Source organism: Anas platyrhynchos, chromosome 1 (assembly GCF_047663525.1).
Source record: "Anas platyrhynchos isolate ZD024472 breed Pekin duck chromosome 1, IASCAAS_PekinDuck_T2T, whole genome shotgun sequence".
NCBI lineage: Eukaryota > Metazoa > Chordata > Aves > Anseriformes > Anatidae > Anas > Anas platyrhynchos.
Genome location: NC_092587.1, coordinates 130,441,586 through 130,456,466, shown reverse-complemented (window position 1 = coordinate 130,456,466; position 14,881 = coordinate 130,441,586). Strand labels below are relative to the sequence as shown.

Below are 14,881 nucleotides of genomic sequence, written 5' to 3'. Positions count from 1 at the left end.
TAAATAATGACAGTTTTATAAATAAACCAGTTCCTAACCAGCTGAAGCTGTGTTATCTTTGTAACTTTTACCAATCAATAGAGCAATGTGAATGACAGGCACAGGTTCTGCAGTTTTAAAAAATCTGGTATAAAAACAAATAGTTACTTGTGGGAACCACATAAATATTTTGATATATTAGCAGAAAATACTTCATATGGAATTTCAGAATATGCCCAAACCATTTGTATCTATGGTAGGCTGGCAAGCGTTTTTTAGCTGGTGGCTCAATGTTCTCCCAATGTAAATAGATGATCAATCATTCTTTGTTGTTATTGTTTTAAAGAATAGTTTGAAACTTGATTCACAGTGAGTGTTCGTACTGCCTGTTCTTTTTCCTTTCTTATCAATACAAGTTTTAATATTTAAAAACAATGCATTGTTTTCATCTGGCTGCTAGAGTCTACTTGTTGAGCTCTGTGGTCATTTCTGAAATTCTTGGTTGGTGGGAGAGTGCAGGTGCAAGCCTGCAGAAGAGACAGAAGCTTGGTAGAGGCAGGAAGCAAAGAGCATATCAATCTGTTTAGCAAGCAAGGACAGAAAGCAAAACATTGAAGTGGAGAAAATACATTCCCATGCTGAGAATTGTACTGTAGTACAGAGCCTGCATGAAGATGGATTTGAGTTTCACCAGCCTTCCTGGTCACTGACGGGAAGCTTATGGATAGCTAACTCCAGCACCCCTTTTGAAGCCTAATGCAGGGCCAAAGCGTAAGTCTCCACTGTTCATGTGTCAGGACACAGGGACCATCTTTCTGTAGGATGTACAACGAGGAACGCTTCATTATGTTGCTGTGGATCAGCCTGGGCATGCTCCTGTCACAACCGGGAGGACTCTATTTCCCCAAATCTCTTTAGGGGCATGGACAGAGATCACCACCTCCTCGGGTGACGGCCAGGCAGATCAGCACCCTGTAGCCTGTCAGGTGTGATGAACACCTCAGAGCTGAGGCTGAAGGCCCGCAGCCCCTTCCCCACCCCACGGGAACGCGGAGACGGCTCTGGGGAGACCACGGGGGCACCGAGGGCTGCCTGCTTCCCCCAGCTGCTGCTCTCGCAGGAGCTCCAGCCTTCCCCCAGGCCCAGGGCGCTTCTCCACGAGCCCCGAGCCCCTTCCCCTCCGGGGGGCTGCGAGGCCCCGGTGCCCGGCGGGCTCCCTGCGGCCGCCTCCAGCCGGAGCCAGCGGGCGGCGCTCGCCGGGGCCGCCGCCTGCGCCCTCCGCTCCCCCACGGGAGGGGGAGACAGCGCCGGCGGGAGGAGAAACTCCCCCTTCCACACCCTCCACCTTCCTTCCACCTTGCCTAGCGCCCTCCTCCTGCTCGGGAGAAGCCGCCGAGAGGCGCCGCCGCCTGCCCCTTCGGCGTCCCGCAGCTCGGCGCGGCGGGGACCCGGGCTGCCGCCGAGAGCCCCGGCACCGTGCCCGTGCCCGGAGACCCCCCGGGGGGAAAGAGGGGCAAGGCAGGGGAGGGCGGAGGGGGAGGGCTGCCCGCAGATGGATAGCTAGCTCCTGCGAGATGCTGCACGCCCAGCTCCCTGCCGGAGGGGGGTAGCAGCCGCTGCCGCCGCCGGCTGCCGCTTCGGCGAGGGCTGTTGCTGCCGCTGGACGCAACCTTCTCCCGACATGGAGCTGCTGCTGCTGCTGCTGGAGTGAGTGAGCGACGGGCAGAGCTGGCCGGCTGCATGGATGGACGTGTTTAGCTTTGTGAAGATTGGGAAGCTCTCCGGGTAAGGTGCTCGCTGCCCCGGCGGGGCGGGAGGGGCTGGGGGCTGCCAGCCCGGCACCGCCGCCCTCCCCTCGCCTCCCCTCGCGGGCTCCTTGCGGCTGCCCGGGCGGGACGGGCTGTCTCCCTTTACCCCCTTTTTCCCCCTTTTTTCCCCCCTTCCCAAAAGGCGATGAACGAGGGCGTCCCGCGGCGGGAGGCGTGAGGGGGCGAGCAGAGGGGGGCGGGCTGGGGAGGGAGCGGGGCAGCGCCGGGACCCCCGCATCGGGGCAAGGGGAGAAGCGAGGGGAAGGGTCGTGCCCTGCCCTGCCCCTGCTCGGGGTGCCAACTCCTCGCCCCCTGCACCCCCGCCCTCGGACACGCCAGCTCCAGCTCCAGCGGGGGCGATATTTTTGGAAAAGCGGTGAAATCATCGCCCGATGATGAGCGCTGCCCCTCCGGCGCTTCGCACGATGGGTGCTGGGGCGCCGGGGGGGATGGCAGCTGCTAGCCCTCGCTCGCAAGGCGTCTACCTCTCGTTCCTCGGTTAGGGTATCTAATACATCTCGAATAAATCTTGCTTTTAACGGCCTCAGAGTTGTGGTCTCTGTCCGCAGACTGTTGCGTTCGCAGCCAGTTGTCAGGCCCGAGGCTGCACAGATGGGTGCAGGAGCACAATAACCCCCATCAACACCTTTTCGCCGTAGTTAAATATAACTGGAGGTAGCCCTCCTCAGTAATGAGGGAAGTCACACTTTATCGCAGGGATGCAGCATGGAATTGCTCAAGCTGCGGGTTTTGGTGTGGGTAATCTTCCTAGAGGATTTATCTCTGATGGCAGTAACCAGGAGCGCTCTGAATTCGCATGATTCAGTGGGTAGCACACCATAGTTACCATACCCTCCTCTCTTGGTGGAGCGCAGGCTGAGTGAAGCCGGGTGTTATGCAAAAGGGAGAAAGGCCTCGCCAGTGAAACGCAAAAGGTAGCTTGCTTCAGCGATGCTCAGGTCAGGAGCTTGTCACAATGACAGATGGTCTTTAAAAACAACTACTGCGTGGCTGGGAGTCACTGAGTGCCACAGGTGCAAGCGGAGCCTTTAGCCCCCCAAATTCCCACTGTTGCACCTGGCTGTGATTACAGCTCTGCTTGTGGCAATGCCAGTGCAGAACAGCTGCTATCATTCGAGCACATCATCGTCTCATCCCGCTCCAAGCGATCTTACCCGATGTGACGGCTGAAGCAGTAGCGGCCCGCTCGGCTCTCCGTGTTCGTGTTCCCAGCTGATACCGCTAGAGCAGTAACTACAGTGGAAACTTTAAGGAGAGGGACAATATGTGAGCACAGATAAGAAGGAGGTCATGTAGTATTTGCAGGTAATTGAACTGTTTGACCTCTCCTATTTGTTTGTAAGTGGTGTTTTAAAAAGGCTCCCAGAACTTCAGGTCTCATATTTGTCACACCCGAGTTAGAGTCAAAGGGAGAGAAAGGGATAGGATGCCTGGAAATGTTATTAAGCCAGGTACGTGGCAGTTTTTGTACATTTGTCAGGATTCAGCCTTTGTTGGTGTGTAAAGTCTGTAGCTCTCTGCATGCTTGAAGGCATGGATGCTGCCAATGCTGAGGTTTGTGCTTAAGCAAAGGCAGATCACGGCATTTCTCCAGAGGGACCTGAAACTTCTTCCTGAAATGAAATCGCAAGTTTCAAAGCTTGTATCCGGCTTCATGGGATTCAAAGATATGAAGTACTCGGGGATCAAGTTCGCTTGTAGATTGCAGTAAATCATTTCTGTACTGAGCCACTCTTTCGTTTCTAATTTTCTGGTTGTTAAACGACCTAATAGTTTACACAGGACTTTACTTTACTTGCTGTTTCCTAGGTAACAGCTAGGTATCTGTTCCAATTTTACGAGAGCTTCGTGGAGCAGCCAGGCTCCAATGTAAACCCCATTTTTAATCCCTCTATGTGTCCGGCTTGAGAAGCTAGCTGGCCTGAAAATGCCAGCTCTTCCTTGGCTGTTAGAAGGAAGGTCTTTCTGAAAGAAAGCAGTGATACGATAAAATGATTTTTAACTGAGAGTGTGATCTTACAGGCAGACTACCTACAGAAAGCTGGTTCAAACTTGTCTGGTATTGAATATTTTTTAAGACTCTTTTAAGTCTCTTTACTTTTAATTTGCTGTGCATTTACATCTTCTCATTTGAGGTTGCAAGTCAGCTCTTAAGAGTTGTAGCCAGTGGCCTGGATTCCACAGGCAGCAGCAGCACGGCTAAGCTCTGCTATGCACAGCTACTGCAAGGGACGCTCCTTGCAGCTGTCATGTAGTTGTAATACGTGTAGGGAGAGTTTAACATTTGCCTTGGTTGCTTCGTCTATAAGAGCTCTTACCTAGAATAGGCTTAAGATGGGGCATAAACACTTAGATAGTGCTTACTGGATAGAAAATTTTACATAGTAGTAATTTCTTGCGTTTTAATGTTTCATATACTGTTCTGTGTGGTACCCGTGTGTAGGGTCTTTTGGAGAGTCTCTTCTGCAGCTACTTCAGCAGTCATCCCTAGCTGCTGGCTGAGGGGAGAATATGGGCATGACTTGGAAAAGGGATGTGTGCAGAAGTGGAAGAGGGCCAAACTGGTTTTACAGTGGGTGTAATCTGCGGCGGGCAGTGGCCTATGCCTGCATGCATCTAGGAAGAGTGGGCTTCCCTTGTTATTTCCTCTGTTGGTCTGTCAATTTGTATACTGTGTATCAAATAGAGATGCTTCATGGTGAAGTTTCCATTGATTTCTGAAGACTGGAGATATCCATCTTATATTGAAAAGAAAAAAAGATATTGTTTAGAAATATTGATTGCACTTTTATTGATATATCCTCTCTTTTGTCTCCTTTTTTGAAAATTCACTGATCGAGTAAATAGTCGGGAATGATTGTTTTGGTATAGATTTTGTGGGGTCATTCCAGAGAAAAATAATGACCTCCTTTTCTAATGAATGTCGAAGCGCAGGAAATGATTCCAAAGCCTTGTTTAATGGATCGGTACTCCCATGTGCAGCTGTACAAGGCAGGTGAATATTTTTTTAGTGTGGGCTTCATAAATATGTATGGTGTGGTAGTGTCTGTAATTTGGAAGGGAGGATTAGTAGGCTAGATAAAGCACACGTAAAAATTGCCAGATTAGGATGGATCAGTATTCACTCTGTGCCCGGTATTCTCTCGTAATTGCTTTTAGCAGCTGCTGGGGGAATGAGTAGAAAGAGAAGAAGTATGGAGTGGTGATTCTTTAGCGCAGGTATCGGCAGTGGAGGAATGCTGCTGTGCCCAGTGTGAAAGGGAACATTTTCAGATCTGGTACACCTGGGCAAAGGGCACAGTGTCGACTATCTAGTCTGTGCCGGACAGGTGAACCATGAAAGAATAGGTCAGAACAGTGAACAGGCATTGGCAAGGGTTTAAGCCTGCACTCATGGAATGTATTTTTAGTTAGAAAATCAGTTTATTGGGAATACATCTTTTCATGATGTCTATAGAGGTCAGTTCTGTTTCAGATCTTTGATAACAAGACATAAAAACTTCCATACATCTATGTGGATACCACAGGCATGAGTGGGGGTAATGACCCTCCAGATCTGGGACAAAGAGCTTCCTTTTGGCTCTCCAGATCTGGGACACCATTGGCCCCCCCACCAAAGGGCTGCAGTACGGGTAAGAAAGTAGACATCTGCTCTACCTTGTTGTAGCTGTTAAAAGAATAATAAGAATAATAAATGTAGAATTAACCTCATATAACAAACAGGAATGTATCAGCAAGACTTGGATCTGTTATAAACAGCAATGCTAATTTGTGCTATGTGGTAGGTAAATTTAGCATACCTGGATCTCTTTTTCTGCCTAAGTTTTGTGTTACTATTCACATTGCTGAATTGTTTAAGTTTATTAGATAAAAACTGACTGTGAATAGGCATCTCTCTGCCGTGTCCCATGGGATCAGCTTAAAAAACAAAACAAAAACAACAACAAAGCAGTCCTGTAACCCTGCAAGATCTTCTTTTCAGAGAGCACCCAAATGCTGCTTCTTTCCTGTGGTTATGCTGTGCCCGAGGCTGTGTATCTCAGTGAGGTGGGGACCTCTTACAAAGACCTTTTTTGTTGGGGTGGCTAAATTTCACATTATCATCTTTTGTGCTTGTCTTTCTGTAGCTGGACATCTCTAATTGGGTATATTTACTTGCTACCTGCTCAGACAGTTGTGCTTTCAGGTTCTTACTGCTTATAAAAGTGAAACACGTCTAAACAGACTAAAAGTCTTACGCTTTATGTCTAGCCTTTTTGTAGCCTTTGTAGCCCTGCACTCATCTCCTGTTCTCTCCAGGTACTGTCTTTAGCTGTTTTACCAACCTGGGGTGAAAGGTCCACTCCTAGGTCTGTCTTAAAATCTAAGAAATCTGAAGCTGTATTTAGAGGCTCTGAATGCCGGGCCTTGCTTTTATGAGGAACAAGGTTGCCTGGCTTCATGCTCTAGCTGTTTGTAAATGGCCAAGCACACGTACATCTTCCAGATGTAAGGTTCCAAGATTATCCGGTCTATCTGTTGTTTGAAATTTTTCAAAGCAATCTGAGAAGATTTTGTCATGCTTATTTATCTTTTCTATAGTTTGTCAGAATAACAGATTTCTTTACTTGTGATTTTCCTTATTGTGTTTTTAAGTTTGCTGTGGTATTTCTAAAAACACCTTAATGAAAACATGATTAAAAGTGTACTTAGGTTACTGAAGTGATTTCTATGTACAATTTTTGGACTACTTTTTATTGGTACTCTTTGGAATGACAATATCATGGCTTGTAAGTTATTTTCAGTATTTACAAAAGAATAGTCAGTAAGAAAGCCTATGATTATCTTTTTTATGCTCAAAGGAGGTAATTTAATTCTAAAAAGGATTTTATTATACTGGATGATAATTCAAATAACCACGAATTCATTTCACCGTTCTTGAGAGGACTGTGTTACATTTAGTGAAATATTTGTCTATTCACATTAATATAGCAGCTTTACCTTATATTTTAAAATTTGTCTGTTTTGTTAGCTGACACGCATAATAAAGATACGTGCTTTAGTGCCTGTAATGTCAGTAATATTCCATGTCATAACAGCTTTAGCAGTTTAGAGATTTATTAAAAACACTCCTTACATTATGAACTGCTGTAAACTTGTCAAGTGGCCAGTGAATGATGATGCAACTCTTCTAAATATGTATGTTCTCTAAATACTGTTTGCCTAGATACAGTGCTTAAAAGATGTAACCAGAAACAACCTCATCCTTTGAAGCATTTGAGAAAGGAGGGGGGGAAAAAAAACACACACAAAAAACACCCTCCACAAGTAATGTTTTTATTCCCCTCTTCTTTCCGTAATAATTACTGAAGAGGATGGAATGAGAGCTTAGAAATTAAGTGCTCTGATTTAAGAACAATCACTGCATTTGCAGATTTGGTATAGTACTTCATTTTTGGGAAGATCAGTCTTCCATATGCTGGTTTTTTCTTTTTTTTTTTTTTAATATATTTTTTTTGGAAAGATTCATTCTGTGGTGTCAATTCCTTAGTGACATGGATGAATCAAGAATCTGGGTTTAGTTTCTTTTATAATTGTAACCAGTACCAGTGTTTCTGTATGTGTGCCTTTAAGTCGATCTGATCAGTTATATTCTCATATAGTTTGAGAAGTTATATAGAAAAGGTTGATTTCCCCCTTCCCTCAGCATTTCCAGGTACCAGGAAGGGCCTGAGGTGTTCTGTTTTCTTTAATTTTATTTTTTTAGAAGCCTGCTTATCTTGTTGTCAGTCTGAAGGATTCATATGGGAAATATCAGTTAAATTGAAAAATATCCCTTAACCATTAAAGAAATGCAAAATGAGGGTATGCTTCCATATTTTATAACATTCTAGGTCATTATGGAAGTGCACCAAGCTGTTTGTAGAAAATACAAACCGTGACCTGAAATAATGAGTAGATAATAAATGCTGTCATTTCTGCTGGTGATGTGGCAGAGGAGGGGTATTTTACTGATGGTGACAGCATTTTCAGGTTATATCGGTACATCACAACTTAGTATCTGACGGATGTGATGAAGTAAAGTTATGTTGCAACTAACATCACTTACAAAATGAGCCGTTATCTGGGAAGAATCTTCAACTTGTTGGAGAGAAATAACGCAAAAAACAATCGTGAAGAATGGAAAAGTGTTTTCCAGAGTCATGCATGAGTAGATCTGTTAAACAAGGAGAAAACATTCAGGTACATGAACTTACTCATTTTCGTGAGCATTTGTACATACCCACATACCCTGTTTGAATCTAGTGTAGGATGGAAACCTTTGGTGCTGATAAGGTATCAAAGTTTAAATATTGTAGGGGCATACCTTCAATAGGAAAGGACTTCTGATTATACCAAATTGTACTTTAAGCTGCTTTTTGTAATCATAGATGATTGTTGTTAAAGTCTTCTGAAGTACCTTGAAGACATTTTTGAACTCAAAGACTGTATAGTTTTTGAACGTATGTTATATGAAGACTTTAAGAGTCTGTGAGCCTCCGTTTCTGATGATTATTCCATTGACTTGAAATGAAGTAAATAATGGTACCAAAAACATAAATTTCAGTAACTAATTGCATGTTCAAACCTAGTGAAACCAACATTGCCTGAAATCTACATATGTGTGAAAGTACTTTGGAACTAGAGAAGTAAAGTATTCTGGGACTTGAAAGTCACTCCTACCTAAATCAGGACCTGGTTTTTAGAAATCTCTACCAGTATTCCTTTAGTGTGGAGAAACTTCCTTTAGCAGATCAATTTTTGGATATAATATGTCCAATATATATCCAGTATGTATTGATTATTGGTTGGTAACTGGGGTTGGAAATAAATGATCTTTAAGGTTCCTTCAAATCCAATGCTATTCTGTGAAACACAGAAAATTATTTTCATGGGTTTTAGTAAACAATAAACAAGAAATTCAGGAAAAAGAATTCTGAATGAGGTGTAACTGAAGAATTAGAATGGGCACAGTGGAAGGTTATGCAGGGGTCCATCCTCTTAATCTTTTCCTGGTGATTTGAAATAAGAGAGGGATGTGATAAAAAGCTGATGAATATATTCTAAGAAAAGTCCCTTGTGAGATTTATTGCTTGGACAAAAATAACTTCCCTTGATGGTAAGAAAAATGGTTGCTGATTGACTTGGGTATTTTCAGAACTGTTTTTAATACTTGATGGCTTTATATGAAATACTTGCTTTTCTTTTTTCAATTATATTATAATAAAAGCATGGTTGGGGGGGACAAAATGCAAACTTTTTTCATTTTAATTATTATGAAGTTAGTGAGGGGAACTGCCAGGTATTAGTTTTTAGCTTAGGAAGTTTGAGGATATAAGGTTCTGTTAAAATGTGGATATCTTGCAGGATTTTGGCAATCATGAGTAAAAAGGAGATTTATTCTGAGAATAAATAAAAGTTCATGAAGAAAGCGAATGTTTGACTGTATGCTAGAGTCAAGTTTTGACAGTGAATCCTTCTCTGGTTTGGTTGTCAACTGAGGTTTTTTTTTTTGGGTTCTGATTGAAAGTTTTGAAACTTAAAGAGAAAGTGACTTGGCAGACTGGAGTGTATTAGGAATTTTCTTTAGAAAAGATACCAATAAATACAGAAAGTATTTGTGTGAATTGATGAAAACTACTTAGTCATTTGCATTAGCAATCAGAGAGGCCAAGCAAATGTTGCTTCTATTCTTCGGAATTTTCTGGGGTATGTACTTATGTACTTTTTATGTTGGTGAGGTGTTTTTTTTTTTTTTGGTGGAGGGTCAAAGATGGGGACTGGGAGGAAAAAACTTCTTGAAAATAGCTTTGTTTTCCTTTACGCTAGTCCATTGCATTATTCACAGCATGCTCCTAGTAGGAATGCAATGTGAAAAAAAAGTTTGTTAAATTTTTGAAGTACTGTTTGTACCCTCTTTACGAAAAAGATTTTCTGGATGTTTTGAGTGATTAATTTTTTTATTGTTCAGATGAACTCTCAGCCTACCTAATGTAACTGTTTACACATTTAAATATAATAGTCTCCCAACATTATGCAGCCCATAAGCCTTTGCTTACCTTGCTTATAGATTTTTCAGTTTCACTGTTTGTTTTTAATCTCGAATTTGTGATTATATTACTCTGGATTTGGCAGTACTCATATTTTAGAGAGCAAAGTGCCCATTATTCTGAGGCAGCAAATGTTACAAGAAGTGCTAGCAATTGCATGAACAACGTGGCACAAACTAGGCACCTGTTACGAGTCTGAGGTGTGTTTATTTCATTTGACTGAAATGGAGTGAATTTGACTGAAATGAAGCAGTAGAGAACTGAGGGAGGTACCTGGAAATGACATGTATCTATGAAGATTGTTCGGTCAGGGTGTTTCATATTATCCTGAACCATGGCACTTACTTGGGCTTGCTCTGAGTTAGGCTATCACTGGCTTGATATTCTTGAGCCAGGAGAGAGTGGAGGTAACAGTTGCACAGAAGAGCCTGCCCAAGTGGTGCTAATGCTCAAGGTTTCTTTTCTGTTTGTGTTAGTTCTTTATTCCACGAAAGAGGTATTAGGAGTACCTTTACCACCTTGCCTACCCTAGGAAGAAGTGGGCTGCTTGTCCAACAGTGCAGGATGGAGCAGGTTGTGGAGCTTCAGTAGTTGAGACCTTCAGAAAAGACAAGCATCACTTGTTTAGACAGCGTGATGTGACTAAGCGAGTCAAAGTGCAGCTTACATATTCAGCTAGAAATGATCAACAGTTGCACACAGTTTTTTGGACCAAGTTTACATTACTGTTCAAAGTCTTTTTTTTGTTTGTTTGTTTTTAGTTGTTGAGAACCTTAGATGATCTTAACCAAAATATTATTTATTTATTTTCCTGGAGGAAAGTGGCAGACAATTTTCTCATGAAGTTGGCTATCTGCCTAGGCTTTCAGCTTGCATTATGTATTGTATGCTGCCTGTCACATTTACAAGGGGCACATATTTCTCTGCCAAGGCATAGGGTCAAGAGCAACACAAAGCTGCACATGGGGAATGTTCTGTGCTTGACGATTCTGCTTTAAGGGTAGGGTGAATAAGGGATACAGCATGTCATAGGGGAGACATGGCACAGAAAGGAAGAAGAAATTAGAGAAACAAAGTTAATGAATGCTACATTGAATGAGGGCTTATTTGTCATGAGTGAATTAATTGTTCAAGACCAGCTGATCTTTATGTGGAGATGAACGTGCATTGTTGTCTAGGTAGGAATTTATTTGCTTTATAATGCTGGTTGAAATAATTGGTTATGTGTGTTATAATCTGTGCGACTGTGAATGGGGGGGGGGAAAAAAAGGAAGAATCCTCTCCAGCATTACAACAGAAAACATTTTTTTATTGTTATTGTAAGTTTCTTCTTGAATCCCATTCCTTCTCCAAGAGGGATCTGTGGTGACTAAATGGCTCACAAACTGAAATAAGGAGACAGTCCCTGTTTCCCTGTGCATTGGCTACCTTTGGAGATGCTGTGACCAGGAAGGTGCAGGAAGGGTGAGGTTCATCCCCTGCACTCGAGGTTTGGTGGGTACAATGACTGTTTTTCCCCAAATAAAGATAACTTGATTGCAAAATTTATAGTAATTGGGGAATGTGTTTTACTGTGGTTTTAAAACAAACAAAAAACATCAGAAAAGAAAAAAAAAATCCCATAAAAATGAGAGAGCATATTTTTTCATTGATATGGCAAGGAATTAGGAGTGGGCCTTGGCAGTCCCAAGCCCTGGAAGGGTATTCTTTTGTCATATGGTCAACCTGATCTAACAGCTGATGCCAGGAGGCCTCACCAGACTGTGGGGGCTGATCTCTGCTTTCTTCTGCTTCTTTGCCTTCTATCTTACTCCCTACTGCTCTTTGCATGTATCCTACACTGTGGTGAGCTACTTCAGAGACTCAAACCAGTAGAAAACTGTTTTTGGTGTGTTTCTTCTTCTGCTGGTGTAGATACCTAAGCTGGCCTGGCAGAAGCAGTTGGAGGATGTGGTGTCAGGCAGCAAGATGGCAGGAGAGGAAGGAAAGCTGGGCTTTGGGCATCTGATGAGCTCTATTATATAAAGATTCTTTATTGTGAGAGGTGTAATATGGTGGTAGGAGCTGGTGTGGGAGGTTGTGGAGATAAAGACCACCACTGAGTGGCCTGCAGGAGCATGGAGAGGCAGGGAGGCTGGGAGACACTCAAGTGAGGGATCTCTGAGGAGATGGAGGTGTCCCAGAGAAGACTGTGGGATGCGGAGAGGCTGCTGCAGCCCCTCTGAAGCTCAGCAGGTCTTTCCTAGCTTCTCTGACTTCCGTCTCTCGACTGGCTGCTGCCTTTGGAGCCTGTTCTGTTGCCTTTGGGTAGTGTGGCTCTGCCTGGGCACCTGTGGCACCAGGTGCTGGGCACCAAGTGCTGCCTTCATGCACCTTGCACATCTCCTGTCCCAGGGCTTCCACCCCTGCTCTGGTTCTATGCAGGCTGAGGAAACTGGCTTCCTTGCACTGTGAGCTGTTTTAAAAAGCACATTTCTCTTCATATCTTTACTTTATTAGGCAGGAGGGCAGAACAGCTGTTCAAGGGATTAATTCACATATTTCTGGTAGAAGATGAACTGTCCAGGACAATTTAGAGACATGTTGTTTATTCTATTTTATTTTATAACTAATGAGCCTGTATTTGTTCATGGCAGTAAGCTTGTGGTCGTATCCTTTTCATGTACGTGTTTTCCAGGTTCTGGAAGCTGTCTAATGAGATAAAAGGTTTCTTTTCAAATGCTCTGTTTCTGAACTCAGGACATTTCACAGAAGCTAGCGTAGTGTGCCTATGCTGCTTCTGAAACCACAAAAAATAATTGAAGAGGATTAGTGGCTTGTTTTTCAAATGCTCTTCATTTCCAAGCTGGAAATTGAAGCTTTATAGGTGCGTTAATTAGCCTGAATTTTTAATTCTACTTCGAAAACAGTGTTTTTTTCTCTCTCTTTTTTTAAACACAAGAATAAACTCCAAGGAGCTCCCATACAGCAATTTTTCAGTTTATTCTATATCTCCTGTCATTCCTTATACATATATGGCATTTCAGCAGCCCTTTCAGTGTCTATCGCTTCCATACTTTGTGATGTTTACCTGTCAAGTCTTACACTGACAGAGTTGAAAGTGTGGGTAAGAAGGTGGTGGTTATGGAAACCTAAAAAGATGTATGTGAAGAACTGCTCAAAACCCAGAACAAACAAAACAAAACAAAAAAAGCCTCACAAGTTATTCCATAAAAAAAAAAAAAAAAGAACTAATTGATTTCTTTCTGCTTGTTTATTTTCAAATTCTATAAAAATATAGCATGTCATAGTAATATTGGTAGGGTGTACAGTTGAAAGTATTGTGATCTGGTTGTTTTCTAGATGAACTTTATCTGGATGACTAACATTTAGTATGTCTTAGAGAAGACTGCTTTATAAGCAACTGTTGGAATACAAACGTTAGAATGAATGCAAGCCTATTTTGCTTTAGTTGACATGCTTGGTCCAAAGACTTCTAAATTCTTTCTTTTTCATGTTAATATTCTGTTGACAGATGCCAAATATCTCACGTTTGTTTACTGAAAACAAACTTTTTTTTTTTCCAAAGCAAAACAGTAAGTTTGTTATTCTTTTCTTCAGATGCATTTAACTGGCATTAAGGTATTGTGACAGGCCTCACAATATCCCATCTCAGGGGTGTTCTGCAGTGGAAATGGGAGTGTGGAAAGCTGGTGGATTCTGTGCTCCTGCTGTTTCTGTACTTGCCCTAGTGGGTCAAAGTTGTCTGTTCTGTCAGGTTATTCTTCCTAGCTGCACTGGTAGATGTTTAATACATACAAGAGTAGCCTGCTATGTGAAAGGCAAGGGAGGAACTTTCACTTTTCCAGAACTCAATGCAAGCTTCATCCTCTAATCTCAACAAAAGTACTTTGTATTAATGGCAAAATACACAGCTGTTGATCTGCTTTTGGTTTTGTCTTCTGGAGCTCAGCCCGACCTCGCAGTGTTCTTGTGGCCTTGAAGTGAAGCGTCAAGTACGTGCTTGTGTAAGTGTTCTCCTTTCATTTATGTTCATTAGCCTTTAAAGTTAGTGTTCATCCTGTTTTCTCATGTTACATTCTGCTTCCCAGAAAGAGAATTTCTGTTTTCATGTTAAATGTTTAAAATCATTCTTTCGTAGGACAAGATAAAGCAGCATTAATTTAATTTTTCAAATGTTTTGTAGTTCGGTACTGCTATGAGCAGCATTCTAATCAGAAGACACGATACCTACACGATACTGTGCATTATCTCAAAATGGCTGAAATTGATTATAGCTGCATAAAATATTACTGGATCAACATGCATTTACCAAGCTGTAATGGTTAACCAGTGATAGCAACTGACCAACCTTTATTCTCTCTAGTATTCAATGTATTCTTTTTCCAACTCTAAATGTGGTGGCAAGCAGAAAGCAGTTTGTCTCTGAATTTCTTGGGTATGGTTTGCTGCTTTATATCCCCCTCCCCAGTTAGTTTTCCACTCAAGCAGCTTTCTTGTGCTAGATCCCCCTTTCATTATGAGGACTTGATGCTGACTCACAAATCAGGATTGGCAGTACTGGAAGGGGCCTTTGAGTGTGTGAGGTAGTGCTTTGACCACAAAAAGACACATTTTGCACCAGAGTTTTTGAGATTAAGTAGTTTAGAATCTTTTCATGTGAGGGGGTTAGGTAGTTTGTGCTTTCCTTTATTTATACCAGTGTTCAGGAAAAGGCAATTATGAACACTGGATGGTTTTACTGTTGCTTCTACCTTTAGTATTTAGTGACAGAAGGGCTTAAAGTTTGTGTAGCATAACATGAAATGTTGTGGAAACTTCACTGTTGTTTTCGTGTGATCTTCAGAAAAGTTTGGCAAGTAAGGACAGCACTAGCTACTTTGTATTTCAAGTATGGCCATTGGATTCCCTCTTCACTTGCTCTTTTTTGACTTTGTGGACAATGATTTAAGCTCTTACAATTAAATAGTGATAATTGTGATTTGTTTATTTCCCCCCCACATA

General features: G+C 42.5%; 1 protein-coding gene across 4 annotated transcripts in view; it reads left to right on the top strand.

Moving 5' to 3' along the window:
* Positions 1–1,305: 1,305 nt before the first annotated feature.
* Positions 1,306–14,881, top strand: part of FRMPD4 (FERM and PDZ domain containing 4) — a 309,707-nt gene continuing 296,131 nt past the window's right edge. For 2 of the 4 annotated variants that reach the window (XM_027447684.3, XM_027447681.3), the window contains exon 1: positions 1,307–1,764. In XM_027447684.3, the coding sequence (XP_027303485.2) occupies positions 1,724–1,764 (41 nt within the window). In that variant the 5' untranslated portion in view covers positions 1,307–1,723. Of the gene's footprint in view, positions 1,765–2,956; positions 3,114–14,881 lie in introns of those variants that run through there. The other 2 variants (XM_027447687.3, XM_072029389.1) reach the window with 2 other exon arrangements.